The sequence below is a fragment of the Meles meles genome, chromosome 1, assembly GCF_922984935.1.
Source record: "Meles meles chromosome 1, mMelMel3.1 paternal haplotype, whole genome shotgun sequence".
NCBI lineage: Eukaryota > Metazoa > Chordata > Mammalia > Carnivora > Mustelidae > Meles > Meles meles.
Genome location: NC_060066.1, coordinates 63501191 through 63518130, shown reverse-complemented (window position 1 = coordinate 63518130; position 16940 = coordinate 63501191). Strand labels below are relative to the sequence as shown.

General features: G+C 41.7%; 1 protein-coding gene across 10 annotated transcripts in view; it reads right to left on the bottom strand.

The window, feature by feature from the left end:
- The window catches only part of NCOA2 (nuclear receptor coactivator 2), a 294611-nt gene that overhangs the window by 52517 nt on the left and 225154 nt on the right, over window positions 1-16940 (bottom strand). For all 10 annotated transcript variants that reach the window (XM_045998826.1, XM_045998843.1, XM_045998790.1 and 7 more), the window contains 2 exons: window positions 7121-7224; window positions 2524-2701 (listed from right to left, as the gene is read on the bottom strand). In XM_045998826.1, the coding sequence (XP_045854782.1) occupies window positions 2524-2701; window positions 7121-7224 (282 nt within the window). The remainder of the gene's footprint in view (window positions 1-2523; window positions 2702-7120; window positions 7225-16940) is intronic.

Here is a 16940-nt window from a genome sequence, read left to right as displayed (position 1 = left end):
ACCAATACCAGGCTCGCTGCTGCCAAATTATCGAAATGATGCTGATGTTAAACAAGCTGGGAAAAATGCTTGGGATTTCCAAAATAACTTTTAGCCCTCTTACTCTTCACCCTGACTCCTTCGTTCAAGATCAGGCCTTGGTTAACTATTATTAGAACACTGCTCTTCAATTTTGGATTTTCCTTACTCTGGTGTCTTGGAAATCTGGTTCAACCTACTTGTACTTTAGATATTTTATGCCCTTTAGATATGTTATCCCTCCTCAAAAATCTGGAACTGGCACCAAGTGCCACACGCATCAAGCTCTTTAAGAGGATGCAGACTTGATGTAGTCAGGGATACGAAGGCCACTGGAACTGATGGACCAAATCTCACTAAGCAGCCCCATCTTACCCGTCTAACCAGATCCCTCACACCGGCCAGCACAGGCCTCCCCCACTAGCCTCCACACCTGGTCCCACAGGGACGCTGGTGCTCCTGTCACCTTATTTGCCACTATTTCTCCCAGCCCAGTGTACCTGGCTCTGAGGCCGAGATCTCATCATCTCCTCCTCTCCCAGACCTTTCTTCCGTAGGATTTTACAGAAATTTTGGTATGTATTGTGTAAGTCAGCTGTTGCTGAATGACTCTATTTTGTTTCATGTACATTTCCTCAAGTCAACTGAAAACTCCCTGCAGAGGCCCTGCTAATATCATTTATTTTTTACTAAGGGAAAGGCTATGTCACATGTCTTCTACTTTAGTGTCAATCCTTAGAAATCCATCAATTCAAGAAAGAGAGAACGACACAGAGGAAAGACACGTTTTTGGGTAAATGGGTTAAAGCAATCAAGAGAAATAAAAGGAGAGCCGGAATCAGAACCATCCTAATACTCCTTTTGGTATCCTTTTCTTTACTGTTCTTTATGTTTTATCTAAAAAATATTACAATCAGTAGGACAATGAAAGAGGGGATCGAAAAAAAAAAAGGGCCAGTGGTAAGATAAGGAAACACACTCTCAAAGCTTACTCATGGGAAAATACTTAAAAGGATATCTAGGTGCTCTGGTGAATGCGATGCTAAGCCCATAGCCACTGGGCTGCAAAGGAATAAAAAAGAAAACACACCCTGGAAAGAACAAAGGAAATATCAAGTTAACTGCAAGAAACTGTTTTAGAATCATAGGAGGAACCATAGCTAGCTTTATATGTCTGTGCAGACATTTGGGAAGTTTCTTCCGCCATCAGTATTCTTAAAAGCTTATTTACACAATGGATATTACATAGAGAAAAATCAAAGAAGAAAGAAAAAAAGAGTTCTTATTAATTTAGGTTAATAAGTAATTTTTAAAATATAAAAGAAGTACAGTATAAAGTCAGGAAAAGAGCTCTTTAGACAAGTGAATTAATAATAGTGAATTAATAAGTACAGGTCCTTTGAGGAAGTCATCAAATTACTGAAGAGATTTGAAGTATTAGTTACTTGAAGAAATCCCATTTTCTTGTTCATTTACTAGAGAATATAATAAAAGAATCTCACATGAATATTCATATATTTTGTCTTACTGTTGCAGTCACTTTGAAGAAAGGGTTATCCTACCAAGGAAAAGCTAGCCCTTATGGAATTCAAAAAGGGCCTTCTCCTATTTACTGTGGTAACAATAAGACCAGCTAATAGAAACCGTTTGAAAAAAAAGAACAGAAATACTTGCTAACTCAGGACTTGACCTTATTCTGTACTAAAATATGCACTTCCTTTTATCTGTGAAGATGTTCTTAGCATCATCAGTCTAAGTGAGAATATTAAAAAAAGAACCACTTAGTAAGTGGGAACGGCAATACTCTGGAGCAGCAAGGAAGGTGGGCCCACGCTGCGAACCACCCACTTGAAACCGTGGCCCTCGCGACTCCCAGACACCCTTGGAGAGCATCTTTAGAGAGACAGGAAGTCGGCGCTGTGGACCAGGGAGAGTGGGTAAGGAGGCAGAGCCACCGAAGCATCTGGAACATGGAAGAGCCCGATCAGGGCTGCCGGCCCGACAGCATCTGACCCTCCATGTGCCACTTGTCACTTAACGTCGTGGCCTCAGGATACTGGACGCACCCACACACAGACTCTCTTCATTAGCAGCGCTCAAAATTTTGTTTTTCTCAAGTCCAATCTCAAACTTCTCATGACCTTCTACCTCTTAGAACCATGGGGCATGAGCCCAATCAGAGGCGGCTGGCGCTGGACAGAGTGGGGGGCAGTGTGGCACGCTCTTAAAAAACACTGAAACAAACCCCATGAAAGCAGTTGCCGCAGGAGTCCCTTCCATCTGAACTATTTTCATGTACTTTAAATAGAGGATCAAAACAATCTTTCATTCAAGATCACTATTTGCAGATGTCCTCTTCTCCACGACTTTGAAGCTTAAATAGTTAATACAAGCTTCTCTAAAGAACTAGTTACCAGTTACCCTTACCCCCAACTGACATACCGCCCAGTTCTATGTGACCCCCTCCAACCATGGGGGAGGAGGGAGCAGCAGACAAGCATTTACCTATAGACTTTGGCAGCAGGTTTTTGACAAATTCAGTGTGGTCCCCAACATGCAGGATGCTATATACACTTTTGTTCATCAGCTCTTCTTGGTTATACCTTAGGTATTGTGTCACGTTCTCTGAAACAAATACAACGTTGCCTTCCAGGTTCACTACAAAGAAGAACCCATCAAGGGCCTACGAGAAAAGGCACAAACCGTGTTAGAAAGGACACAAGAGAAAAATCATATGCAGCTTTTAAGAAGGGATGATCCCCTTAAAGGAAAGGGTGGAATTCACACATGGACAAAAAAGAGATCTCTCTCTCTCGCCCCTCTCCTAGTTTTGGGGAACAATGAGCAATTTCACGAGGTGAAATTGTTCTGTCTTAGTAAGTGGGAAAGAGCCTAGATCAGGGTTTCCTGTCGCAAAATAAATGACAAATACTAACTCTGTTATTTTACCAGGAGATAACTACTGCCATGTAAGTGCAGGCATTTATCTGTATTTTCCAAATTATACTGATGAACTCCACCTGGCCAAGGACAACGCTTACGTTACCAATGCAGTACAATGCGATTATGTTCTACTGTTTCTCATGTAACACAATGGGAGGAAAAGGGTCATCGATAATTTTCCTTCAGTTTAAGGATTAAAAACCCCAAACTTTGCTACCATTAAAGCTGCCAGGGTTTAAATGAAAAGAACTGCAGGTGTTCTCAAACATCAATCCTTTATTGTTTAGGGGAAGGATCTGGGAAATAAACATCTCTCCGATAACGGCAACGGGGACCGCACGCTGAGACGTCAGCCGTAGAGTCTGAAGACTGGAAGGGGACTTGAGGTTTTGGTTTTTGACAGTGAGAACTGCAAAGTTAACTAACTGTGCCCTTCTCTATGACTTGCTCCCTAGTCATGGAGATGCAGGTCCCTAACCGCCTAGATAACATTAACATTTTCCTGAATGTGGCTTGGCCCCACTCCTCCCTGTTGTCATTCCAATCTGGATTAGGGAAGGACAGAAAGACTCTAGGATCATTTCAGGAAATAAAGATAATGAGAGTAACTACTGGGCATGTTTACTGTGCCCAAACACATTGGGTCATCTGAATATTTACAACTCTGGAAGGAATGTGCTACCTTCTTCAATTAACAGAGGAGGAAGAAACTGAGGCTCTAAGAGGGGCAGTGGTTTACATAAGCTTTTCCGACTCAGTGGCAGAGCTGGAATCTGAATCCAGGTGGACTCAAAAGCTCCGGCTTGGGATTATTCTGCAGCGGAGTTCTACTTCAGTGTTGGCCCCAAATCTTTTCCTATCATGTTCACCTTGGTGATATGGAAGTTGAGAGTTCGGCGAGGTTCGCTTTGTGACTCCTCTTTTTCCTTTTGGGTCTGTGCTCGTCAGAACCCTGTTTTACAGATTAGGTGAGTGATCAAGACTACAGAAGGCTAGGGGCACCTGGGTGGCTCTGTGGGTTAAGCCTCTGCCTTCCGCTCAGGTCATGATCTCTGCTCAGTAGGGAGTCTGCTCCGCCCCGCCCCTCTGTCTCTCTCTTGCCTTCTGCTCTGCCTACTTGTGATCTCTCTTTTATTTATCAAATAAATAAATAAAATCTTAAAAAAAAAAAAAGACTACAGAAGGCTTGATACTTATCAGGCACACCTTGACACAGGGCCTCCTGGTCTATCCAGCTTGGGTCACACAGCTTCCCTGTGCTATGTATTTACTACTGTTTTTAACATCAATGTTATGTGTACATATTGACATGACAGTGTGTATGGCTGGGGCACGAAGTATTTACTTTTATCCTAGTTTGCTTTTTCCTTAAGTTATTACTTAACAGGCTCCTATTTTGTGAGCTTTCTTTGAATATATTCCATCTTTAATTCTATTTTCATCACAAAACTAAGTGTTCTCTCAAATTAGAAATGACCATAAGGCACTAGTGAATAGCTCTTTAAAAAAAAAAAAAAAAAGTAACACCATTCAATTTTAAGTCTTTCTGAAATATTCTGTCAGGTTTTACCAATGGTGTGAATGATGTGCAGGGCAAAGCAAGACTGTATGTAAATGGCCTTCCACAACAGGTTGGCAGCAACCCTTGAAAGCCTTGTGTGAGTAAGCGCATGCAGGTGTATGTCTGTGAAGGGGGAAAGGAAGGAAGTCAGTTGATGAGTTATGTGTCACGTGTCTTTTTAAACTAACTGCTTCAGGGGTGCCTGGGTGGCTCAGTGGGTTAAAGCCTCTGCTTTCGGCTGGGGTCATGGTCCCAGGGTCCTGGGATCGAGCCCCACATCAGGCTCTCTGCTCAGCGGGGAGCCTGCTTCCTCCTCTCTCTCTCTCTGCCTACTTCTGAGGTCTGTCAAATAAATAAATAAAATCTTTAAAAAAATAAAACAAATAAACTGCTTCAGATATACATTCACAGGGATTTTCATAATTATATTACCTATAGCTCCCTTTTGAAAATGCAGAGAGCTCCCCACTGCTTTGTACCATGACAAAAAGACTGATTTGTAGCATAGTATGACTGAAAGATGAAAGTGTTTCATCTTATAAGACCGTGTTTTTTAAAGCACACTGTGATATGCTCTGATGAAAAAAACTGACATTTGGTTTCGTTGCCTAGCAACCACTATGCTATGATGTAAGCATGAGTGTGCATCTATGCCTAGGAACAGCTCAACGAGAACAAGTTTTCCCTGTTTAAATTATTCCATGTAAACAGGGATAAAGACTTCAAACCTTAAGTCACTAGATTTGAGCATTAACCCTCTAACCTATTCAGCACCAAAGTCCTGCCACAGAAGTCCTTGCCACTGAATTCTCAGAAGACTATTTTTTAAAAAATTTATTTATTTGACACACAGAGATCACAAGTAGGCAGAGAGGCAGGCAGAGAGAGGGGGGGAAGCAGGCTCCCTGCTGAGCAGAGAGCCCGATGCGGGGCTCGATCCCAGGACTCTGGGATCATGACCTGAGCCGAAGGCAGAGGCTTTAGCCCACTGAGCCACCCAGGCGCCCCAGAAGACTATTTTTAAACAGTAAAAATGCTGGTCTGATTTTATGAGAGAAGGCCCACTGATACCCAGCAGTCTGATTTCTATAATCAATGAACTTGCTCTCAGAGGGCCTGAATCATAGTCTTGTGGTTACTCCAAACATGTCTTTTTAGAAGCCTCAGTAATCTTTTCAGGAGTTCCCACCCTACTGTAATCTTCCCCCATATAGGGAACCAATGCAGATATCTGGGAATTTCCTAATAAGCTAATAATTTAGATTACCATAATTTTCAAATCAGTTTTGTTTATAATTAAAAATTTCTTCACAGAAACCTATCTACTTTCATCTAATTCTAATAGTCCACCTGGTTAGAGTTTTCTGCTTCTTAGAACCAAGCAGGAAGTAGCACTCTGGCTTTCCTTGTTGACTCTGGAAAATCAGGTTAAGTGTGTTTTTGCTTTTTCCCTGAAAATTGTACTTGGATACTGTCAAGCTAGTGACTCAAGAGGAATAAGCAAGGGACAACACAGGGTCATTTAAAGTCTTTTGGCTAGCAGGGCCAGGGTCAAGAATCTTGTCATTTCTAAATACAAAGACTGGGTCAGACGATTTTTAATTTTTTTCTGGGTCCCTCCCCCACCACCTTCCAAGTGTAGGATAAATTTTCACAGAATCAGATTCTCTAAAATTAAAGATCATCACATGTACCAACTGAAAGAAAAGGGGCAATTACTGGTGATCTTTGCTTTAAAAATCCTACTTTCTCCTCTATGGGCAGCTATTGCCATGAGGTAAGTGATTCTGCGTGACGATGCCGCCCAGCTTGCGGCCACGCGGTACTTTTCAATCTCATCATATCATCAGCAGAGTAAATTATCCTGAGATCTGACATAATTTATGTCTCCTCTGCTTCTTGTTATATATTCACCGACATTTTTCCCCCTGATCTTCCTGTAGCCTACATCTTGAATTTTAATTTCGGAATAGGTACAGCAAAGCACTTGGTGTTTAATACTGTACTAGCTAATAAAAGAGGAAAACGAGACCTCACAAATTCTAGACAGGAGTCTGGTCATAAAACTTCTCAAAGTTAATAAAGAACAGGGAGTTAAGACCAACCACTACACTTGTGATGCCTACCTGAACAGCTCTGCCTATTATTGCCATTTTCATCTTTATGAGATAAACTAGTCTGAAGCAGCATAAATAAAAAACATAAGCCTCCATCTGGTCCTTGAATTTTAACCTGCCTGTATGGACATCCATACATGGCATATGTAAAATCTAAGAATTGGGGGAACATTTCAAATGAAAATTCTATTGCTGAATTTAATAGGACTTCTGAGCATGATTTTCCAAAACAAATGCTTACTTTGTCAATTTATAATCTAGCTCAGGCAATGCTCTGTTATTACTGGGAAACGTATGTAGGCTGAAATCTGGAGCCAGGCACGTATGTACTAGTAAGCTCCATAAGTCAGCAGTACTTCAAGCTTTATGAGTGAAAACGAAGTGTAGACTGTGCTGAAATTCCATCCACCTGAGAAGGGAACACAATAACGTGACAACCAACGACAGGGTAGCAGGCAGAGCCAGAATGAGGGTACGCTACCTCAAGCATCATCGGCCCCAGCGCATCCTTGTCGATGACGCCCTGCCCGGTTGATGACACGTCTGACTTCTGCACTTCGTCTACGTTGGCGGCTGCTGCTTTTTCTGCAATAAACAGAAGTGTGAATTAAATGGCTGTGCTTCTTCAAGGACAGAATGACACAGAAACATTGTCACTGTAATGATCTGTGAGATCTCCGGTGGAATCAGCCGGGGCACTGGAAGACTTCAAGTCCGTCTATACCGCCGCCGAATGGGAGATGCTGCTGGAAGGAACACAACAGCACCTTTTCACCTCCAGGATGTGGGGCTCAGAGACCCTCCCAGGCAGTTGGTAAAATGAGTTTAGTGGTTTCGTGCTAGTCCCTGACAAGCATTTTTTTTTTTCTCAACTACAAACTGTTACACGCTGCGGCACAATTAGTCTCTGCTCCGGGGACTCCGCAGACTGGGATAACGAGAGGTCTGTTGTTCAGGATTCAGGAGCATAAACAGAGGTACATTTGCAGGTATTTCAAGAAGGAAGGAAGGGGAAGTCCCTCCTGCTATGGCTGCCCCCTCGTGACGTGCTCTCACAACTCCCTTCTGGACGCTTGTACTGCTCCACCTCCTGCCATGCTAACACAGGAGTAGCCTGAAAGAGGGGTCCCTATCCCATAGAAGGTGCTCACCGATTAATGGCAGAGAGAAGAGGCACTCTCTCAGGCACCGGGAGGGGTTCAGTGGCTGCCCTTTTGTCTAGTACGGAGACAGACAATACGTGCTCCCGCATTACAACGTCCCAAGGCAGCATTCGGGCCCGGCGGGTGGGGGGGGTGCTGGGACAGTGCCCCATCACGGATAATTCTCAGAGAACAAACAGGTGCACAGTTATCGACATATATGCAAACTCATTATTTTAAGAACATCAAAAAAAGTTTAAAGCATAACAGATACATAGCGTCAACTTGCGAGAAAACAACACAAAAACAATGTGTCAATTATTTGTATCTGAATAAATTATATCCTTGTTTACACTGCATGTTAGCATTGTAATTAAATGCAAATAAAGCTGTAAATCAATTTAGTACTCAGGATCAACCTGCTTTCATGACCTTGGTAAACTTGGCTGTCCCTCCTCCTTTTTTTTTTGTAAAAAAGATTTTACAGAGTATTCTGAAGATCTGGAAAACTTCACATGTACCCGAGAACCTAGAACATAATTAGGAATTATGCAGGTCCTCCAAATCTTGCCACTGCCATGATGGAGCACTGCCACGTGTACACTCAGTGGGAAAGGGAAGATGACCTGTGTGAGCTCAAGTCTAAGTTCAGCCACTTAGAAGTACGAGCCAGAGGAAGTCATTCCAACTTTTTAAGGTCATGGAGGACCTGCCTTCTGTACACGATGGACTGACAGGAGAAAACTGGATGACAGGTAAAATATGCCCTAAAAACTATAAAGTAGTTTACAAATGCAACTTACTATTAGCCTATCTGTGTGTGTTAGTTCTTCCTTGGGTAGTAGAGTTCCAAGTGTAGTAACTTCTTTGCAGAGCTTATCATAAGGAGACTGTATCTGCTTTTCCAATTACTATATTCTTGGTTCACCTCCTTAGATCTGAGTAATCGTGACCTCCCATTAAGAGAGACAGGACTTGAGGCACCTGGGCGGCTTAGTCGCTCTGGCCTCTGACTCTCGATGTCAGCTCAGGCTGTGATTTCAGGGTTGTGAGATGGAGCCCCACACTGGGATGCTCGCTCAGCACAGAGTCTGCTTGAGATTTTCTCTCTCCCTCTTCCCTTCCCCACCCCTAAAACAAATAAATAAATCTTTAAAAGAGAGAGAGAGAGAGATGACTTTTCTGGTAGCCTTTACAACTCAATAAATACGTGAGGATCTGTCAGTCTTCATTTAGTTCTCTTCTTGCTGCCTTCCCTAACTCCTGGTGGCTGGGTACCTTACCTCCTGGCTCTTTCTGAAGGCTAGATCTCAGCCCAATTCCTCAGCCTCAATGGGGCAGGATACACCTCAGGCTTTCCAGACAATTACTGCATATGACCTCCCTCCCCCAAGGCCGTCCCCAATTTCCTAGAATCTTTTTCATTGCCAAATATACCCCACGTACATGCAAACTGGGGCACATACCTTTTTTTTTTTTCCCTACCCTTTGCTGGTTCACTCTGTAAGGCTACAGATTTCTCTTAGGTTTCCACTCCCTTTCCTACCCACCAGTCCAGGGACAGAACCGACCCGATCAACTGCAAGTTCATCTAATTTAGCAGCTGGGTACTGTGGAGGTCCCAGCAGGCTTTGGGCCTAAGGATCCTGAGTTTCATTAATATTAAATCTTAAAACTCATAAAATGGATATTATATATTTATGTGGTCTTCCTGTATTCTAATTCATTTTTTGTCTTTCGTGTTGCGGCAATGTGAGAGCGATGTGCCGAGAGCCCACAGAAAGAGGCAATCACAGCCTTTGCTCCACTTCCTCACTGTTGGCAGGAGCGCTGTGCTCCCATCAGGAGCCTCCGGTGGCAGCAGCCAGGATTCTCAAACCGGAATGGTGTACATGAGAAGAGAGCCTCCCCAGAGAGGATCTATCAGAGTCTGAGGACTAGAAAGGCTTTCTTTGTATGACATTCTGGTACCTCTTCCTAGGAAGGTATGCAGTCCTCCCCACTACCTGGAGTAATCACAGTCCAGGAAATAGTACTCGATCCCCCATCGGAAGGTAAGTTTCACGAAGGGGGCACTGTGCCTGCAGCCGCAACGGGCACCGTCCCTGTTTCAGAGCAGGTTTTCACTAAGTATTTGGAGGCTAACAGACCAGATGCATGTTGGGCACGTAATCCCAGATATGGAAGAGGCCACTGAAGGTGGCAGTGGGTGGAAAAAGGAATATAGTCCCCACTTTAGGCAAAACAGCCCCCTAAGGGGGGGGGGATGGGACAGATAGGCAGGGTCAGAAATATAGGGAAAGGGTTTCCTGAGGAAATAAAAGAAATCATCTTGCCCTGCCTTGCTCAGTAAGTTTCAGGGCATCTGGTATTCTCTCAGGTCTCCAGTTCTCTCATTCTTCCACTGTTGAAGCTGGCAGTTTTGTTCTTTTTAAAGAATGGACTGATGAATTCAGATTTATGTTGGGGGAAAGTGAGACGTGAAGCACAAGCTACTTACTGATCACAGGGCAATTCCGCCTCAACTGCTGACTGCTAGGAAAGAGCAGGCTACTTGATCTATGAGACTCTGCATTCACAACAGTAAGAAATTCTTGTTTTCTGTGGGGTCTATGATAATGCCATTTTTTGAGCAAAATAAATACAAAATAACAGTATCTGTGATATTCTGTTTCCAAGCCTTTTAAAGACAGTGGATATACCTTGTGAGATGTTTACACATTTTGAGGATCTGCTCGTCATTCTGAACACCCAAATTTTCCTCAATTCATCCTTGAATATTTTGCAGAATTTAAAAAACAATAAGAAAACCCAATCATGGAGTGCCTGGTTGGCTCAGTGGGTTAAAGCCTCTGCCTTCGGCTCAGGTCATGATCCCAGGGTCCTGGGATTGAGCCCCACATCAGGCTCTCTGCTCAGTGGGGAGCCTGCTTCCCCCACTCTCTGCCTACTTGTGATCTCTGTCTGTGAAATAAATAAATAAAATCTTTAAAAAAAAAAAAAAACAACCCAATCATGCAGGTTTTTCCTAAACACTGAGAAACTTTCCTGCTGGGGTGTCCTAACTATTCTAGCAACATGCTCAGACACTGAATTTTGAACTCTTAGCAGAAAATATGTAGAATTATTCTAGAAATGTACATATCAGCTGAAATTTAAGATAAGAGCCTGAAATTTAAAGGAGATAATTCAGATCTGACAAAACATGTGTTTGGATAAAAACAATGATCCTCTTGAAAAATTACTGGTGATGGTAAGACATGCCTTTTTTTCTCTTTATCACATTCAACTGATAAATCTTTCAGAGGAGAAAAGCCGCTAACAGGAAGTCCCAGAGACTGAGTGGCTGCCATGAGGAAATCATTCAGTAACAATGGGATCTGTTCAGCAGTCTCTCTGTCTCTGCGTCCCATGTCTCGCTGTGCATGTGGTGCGAGTGGAGTGACTATTCCTTGTCAGCTGAGAGATTAAATCTAGCTGGGAGGGTAAAACAATTACAATTGAACTAAATGAGAGTAAGGCAGGGATAATTGCAAGGAAATAACTTAAAGTTCAAAGAAGAGATAAAAATCGCTGGACGTAGCTGAAAATACTTCACGTACGTTGTATCTGAGTTGGACTCGGCAGGATAAGCAAGTGGATGGCAGAACCAAGAGCCTACGAAGGAAACCGGTGGGAATGGACATGTGGCATCTGGCTCTGAGAAAATGTCAGCCTGGCCTCTGAAAACCAATGCTAAGCTAAGGAACATTGGCAAAAAGTTTGTCTAAGTTGCAATTCGAGGAATCCCTGACTAAAAATGAAAACAACACAAATTTCATGAGATCAACTTGAAAATTCTATTAGTGGAACATACGCTTTGAAAAAAAAACTCTAAATGAGTCTACTGATTATTTGCAAGAGAATGTTCCAATATTTACACGATACATTCGATACATTCGTGTAATTAAGGGAATGGGAAATTCTCACTATTCAGAGAGTAAATATGAAATAGAGACAAAGGGTAAAGAACCTGGGGCTTTTCACTCCTGTCCTCACTAAATGTTTGCATTATATGCCTTTCCAACTAATCTGTCTAATATTCAATTCTGCATTGAATCTGTGCTTTCATCATTTCTCAATATTAAAGAGAATAAAATCAATAATACGAAATGATAGAAAACACGCAGAAGTATGGCTTTACCAATGTAAATGAAACCTAAATTAAACTGGCCATGAATTTTTGTTTTTGGGTCCTTTTCATGAAGTAATTACTAGTTCTGTTCAACGTTCAGCTGAACCTTGACATTAAATAGGAGGAAGGAAAGGACTCTAGTGAGAGATGCATTATTATGATAACCGGACATATACTGGTATCCTGATGGAACCTTTCAGTAATTAGTATGCTATTTTTAAGGGCCAGATATAAATAAGCTTAAATCCTTAGATATATTTATACCTCTGTAAGTACAGCATTACTATACCAAAACACACTATTTAATATTTTTAAATTAGGCAGTTTTCTCAGCGGTCACAAATTATATTTACTTTTCTATATTTTGCATCCATTAGCCATAAAAATATATTCTGTTACAAAAATATCCTTCAGTAAACTCGAGAGTAGAAGGATGTCCTGGAGTTTCATATGGTCAAAACCTTATGAAATCTCATTATTATAGATGGAACTCTTAAATCAGAAAAAGGGATGATAAAATTTAATTTTCACAGCCTACAGAAAGATTTCTCCTTCATGCCTTGACTTCTACTTCTTTCTGCTGCACTTTCAGCATTAAAGTTATTCTTTTTAGATAAAGAATATGGCCTAAGAGAGTAACAATAAAAATAACATTCTTCCTTTCTTCCTCACCCCCCCCAAAGATAAAAATGCCATAAAACAGCTATGATCTTCTTAATAGCACAGTTTTACAAATGCAAAACCCTGATGAGAGACTGTCCGAGGATGCCTCTGTAATCTTTCTCTGAGTGTCCCTTCCCTCCCGGGTGGCTGCTTCGAGAGCAATCCCGTCCGGTTCTTTCCTCCATTTGCCTGCACTCCAGAAATCCAATACCAATTAATTAGATTTCCAGTTTCAAAGAAAAGAACAAAACCCCATCTCTTCAGGGACCGCGTTAGGATGAGTCATACCACAAACTGGGGGAAAATCATTAATATTATATTCCATATGCTTTTCTTTACAAGTAATTATTGTTCATGTTGTCTCTTAGAACAAAAGGAAAAGTGAATAGGGAAGCATTTGATCTCCAGAAAGGTAAGTGATTTTAAAACACAGATATTTTTTGAAGCAACTGGATTAAATTGCTCTTTATCGCTGGCATCTACAGACATAAATTTGAAAGTAAAATTTAAGTTTCTGGTGAGAACAGCAACAAATCAGAAGCTGTGATCCTAGCAAAACATGTATTTATCTCAAAAAAAAAAAAAAAAAAAAAAAAAAACCCAAAAACCACAATTAGCTATTTTTAAATTAGGGGGTGGTAATTTTTTAAAAAGATCCTTACGTGTTCTTTTAAAACTTCACTTACTGATTTTTGGTAACGTCAGGAGTCTTGTCTATTTGTTTATTAGGCACCTGAACCAAGAACATAAATTCCAAGCTTCTTCCCAGAAACCATCAGCAGAACAGAGTGCTATCTTCTCACAGAGATGGCAGTCTTGGCTCAGGGGACAGCTACATAATTGTTGTAAGCCCAGCAGCGGCGGTGGCAACCACCACTGATAAAGTCTTAGAACCCTAAACGCTGTTTACTATCTGCTCATTGGGAGGACAGGGTGATGTGGCCTTAGGGAAGAGGTTTATACTCTTCTTCATGGTTTTTTAAACCATCTGAAGAGATTGTGGAAAACTTGTGGAAATTAGTCTACCTTTAAGAAGTCAGAATTCAAACAAATATCAATTATTCACTCTGTAAAAATACATCAGCGCAAAGGTAATCACAGGGTCTTTACACGTATGTAGAAAAATTTCAGCTCTGCCCAGGTTCTGATGCCTCGGACATGTGAAGCCAAGTAGCAGTTTAAAAGTTACTCGGATGTTGGGTCAAGCATGAGGATCGTCGCTTTTACCGAAGCAGTGTTATTTAAAGTATTAGAATCTTTACTAGACGGGAACCTGATACTTTATGCGGGTTTTATAATTAATTCCGCTGCTTCAAAATGAGTAAAATCACTCACCCAGAAACTATCAATTTTTCACGAGACTGACATCAAACACAAGTCTAATCACCTCCACAACAAATTTTAAGACTCTAGTGGGAATAGATCACAATTTTCATCTTTTCTTGCATTTAGGAGCTGGACGACTGCAGGTGAAGCGATTGTCAAACCCGGCAGCAGCGAGGCACACGTGCAGCCAAGTCCCTGGGACAATGACAGGCAATTTCTGGCCCAGCGCTAGAGATTAAATATTACGGGGAAAGTTATGGAGCATCTCAAAGGTTCTAGAAGGTAAAACCAGAGAATTATGCATCTGCACCAACTAAAATTAGAAAAGCTGCCATATGGCTCTGTGAAGCCAGCAGCACATTCTTATTCATTAGGAAGCATTCTGCTAACATAAAAACACAAGGCCCTTCCTGCGCTCTCCAAATGTGTTTATCTTTTCAACATTAATGCACTATATATCATCGAGCTGCTGAGAGCTCCTGCCGTGCATATTAAAACCGCGCAGCTGCACTTTCTTTAGGAGTGGGAGGGACCTCAGCCCCGAGTCACCTCCCTCTTTCCGACATTGAGATTCTTGCTAACATACCATGGTTTCTCTTCCCTGCGAAAAAACAGCGACATGAGCCAATCTCAAGGCTATCTCTACCCGGCCACCCCCATCCCCCTCCCCACCCCCACCCAGCTCTGCGGCAGAGAAGGCGACATGCTTGGGTTTGTCTTCACCAATGGCACGGGCACGGCTACTTAAATAGAAGCGACAATCATGCCACAAGTTTGGAATGTAAAGGCCCTACTTTTAAAATTAATGTACTATGCTTATCAAGAGAAGATAGTAACCAGCACAGTCTCTAGGTATTAGCTAATAAAAAGACAAGACTTTTGTTTCGAAGAACGTTCTTTATCATTGAATCTGCTATCCCCAGTACAGAATTCTATTTAGTCCCCACTTCACCTATGACTTATCAACATGGAATGCTCTGTGAGGTAAAACAGACCATGGACAGGGCACCTGGGTGGCTCGGCGGTTAAGCGTCTGCCTTCCGCTCAGGTCGTGATCCCAGGCTCCTGAGATCAAACCCCGCATTGGGCTCCCTGCTATGTAGGAAGCCTGCTTCTCCTTCTCCCTCTCCCCCATTTGTGCTCTCTCTCTCTCACTGTGTCTCTATCAAATAAATAAAGAAAATCTTAAAAAAAAAAAAAAAAAGACCGTGGACAGTCTCTCGCAGTTAAGCTACGTGAGTATATGACAATTTGTTCAAAATCTCTTTCTTTTACACAGTCTAAATATACCTGTGCTGTGTGCAACCTCGGAACTAAGTCAGAATACCAAAAGCAGCATTCTTCAAAGACCAAACTATACAAATATTTTATTTCTTTCAGATACACATTAACTCAACCAAGGCCAACAAAATTACATTATAGGAGCACTTAATAAAGTTTCTGATAAAGAGGTTAAAATATGGAAAGGACAGAAAGAGTTGCCTTTAAAATCCTTTAAAAGATTTTGGTCTAAGAAGTGTAAATATTTTCTCTCCCATATCACTGTTCTGTTTATTGGCATAGATAATAACACCATCTCCCAATATTCCTACCTTACACTCTAGCAATTATTTATCGCCCCAAATGCATCATACTGTTTCCAGATTTCAAGCATTTTCTCAGACCGTTCCATTTGCACACATGTCCTTTCAACCATTCTAAGACCCCATCACTGTTTCAGAAGCTCATTACAGTTAAGTGAGAGCCTTCCCCTGTGTCTCTGCAATGCCCTGTGCCCATTCCCCTAAAAATCCACATTCAATGACCCAGTGCTTTGAAATGCTTGATTTGTTTACTGATCTGTTCCTTTCATGGCACTGGTGGCCCCCTGGCTACAAGAAAGGTCTTTGTGTTCACTGCCTGGCATCTAGTGGGTGCTCGGTAACATGGGTGTTAATACTGGACAGTTCTACAGCTGTAACTGAAAATTCAGTATAGCCAGGATCTAAAAATCACAAATTTCTCTTCAGAGAGATCTATTCTGAAAAGCCTTATTGTACATCTGACATAACGGAGATTTAAGACTCTGATTTTTGGGGTAAATACTCAATAGTGCAATTGCAGGGTCATACGGAAGCCCTGTGTTTAATGTCTTAAGGAATCTCCACACTGTTTTCCAAAGTGGCTGCACCAACTTTCATTCCCACCAACCGTGTAAGAGGGTTGCCCTTTCTCCACATCCTCTCCAACACTTGTTGTTTACTGTCTTGTTAATTTTGGCCATTATAACTGGTGTAAGGTGGTATCTCAATGTGGTTTTGATTTGAATCTCCCTGATGGCTAATGATGATGAACATTTTTTCATGTATCTGTTAGCCATTTGTATGTCTTCTTTGGAGAAGAGTCTGTTCATGTCTTCTGCCCATTTTTTGACGTTATTATCTGTTTTGCGTGTGTTGAGTTTGAGGAGTTCTTTATAGATCTTGAATATCAGCCCTTTGTCTGTACTATCACTTGCGAATATCTTCTCCCATTCCATGGGTTGCCTGTTTGTTTTGTTGACTGTGTCCTTTGCTGTGCAGAAGCTTTTGATCTTGATGAAGTCCTAAAAGTTCATTTTCACTTTTGTTTCCTTTGCCTTGGGAGACATATCTTGAAAGAAGTTGCTGTAGCCGATGTCGAAGAGGTTACTGCCTATGTTCTCCTCTAGGATTCTGACAGATTCCTGCTCACATTGAGGTCTTTTATCCAGTTTGAGTTTATCTTTGTGTATGGTATAAGAGAATGGTCGAGTTTCATTCTTCTATACATAACTGTCCAATTTTCCCAGCACCATTTATTCAAGTATTTATTGCACTATTGGGTATTTACCCCAAAGATACAGATGTAGTGAAAAGAAGGGCCATCTGTACCCCAATGTTTATAGCAGCAATGGCCACAGTCGCCAAACTGTGGAAAGAACCAAGATGCCCTTCAACGGATAAACAGATAAAGAAGACATGGTCCCATATATATAC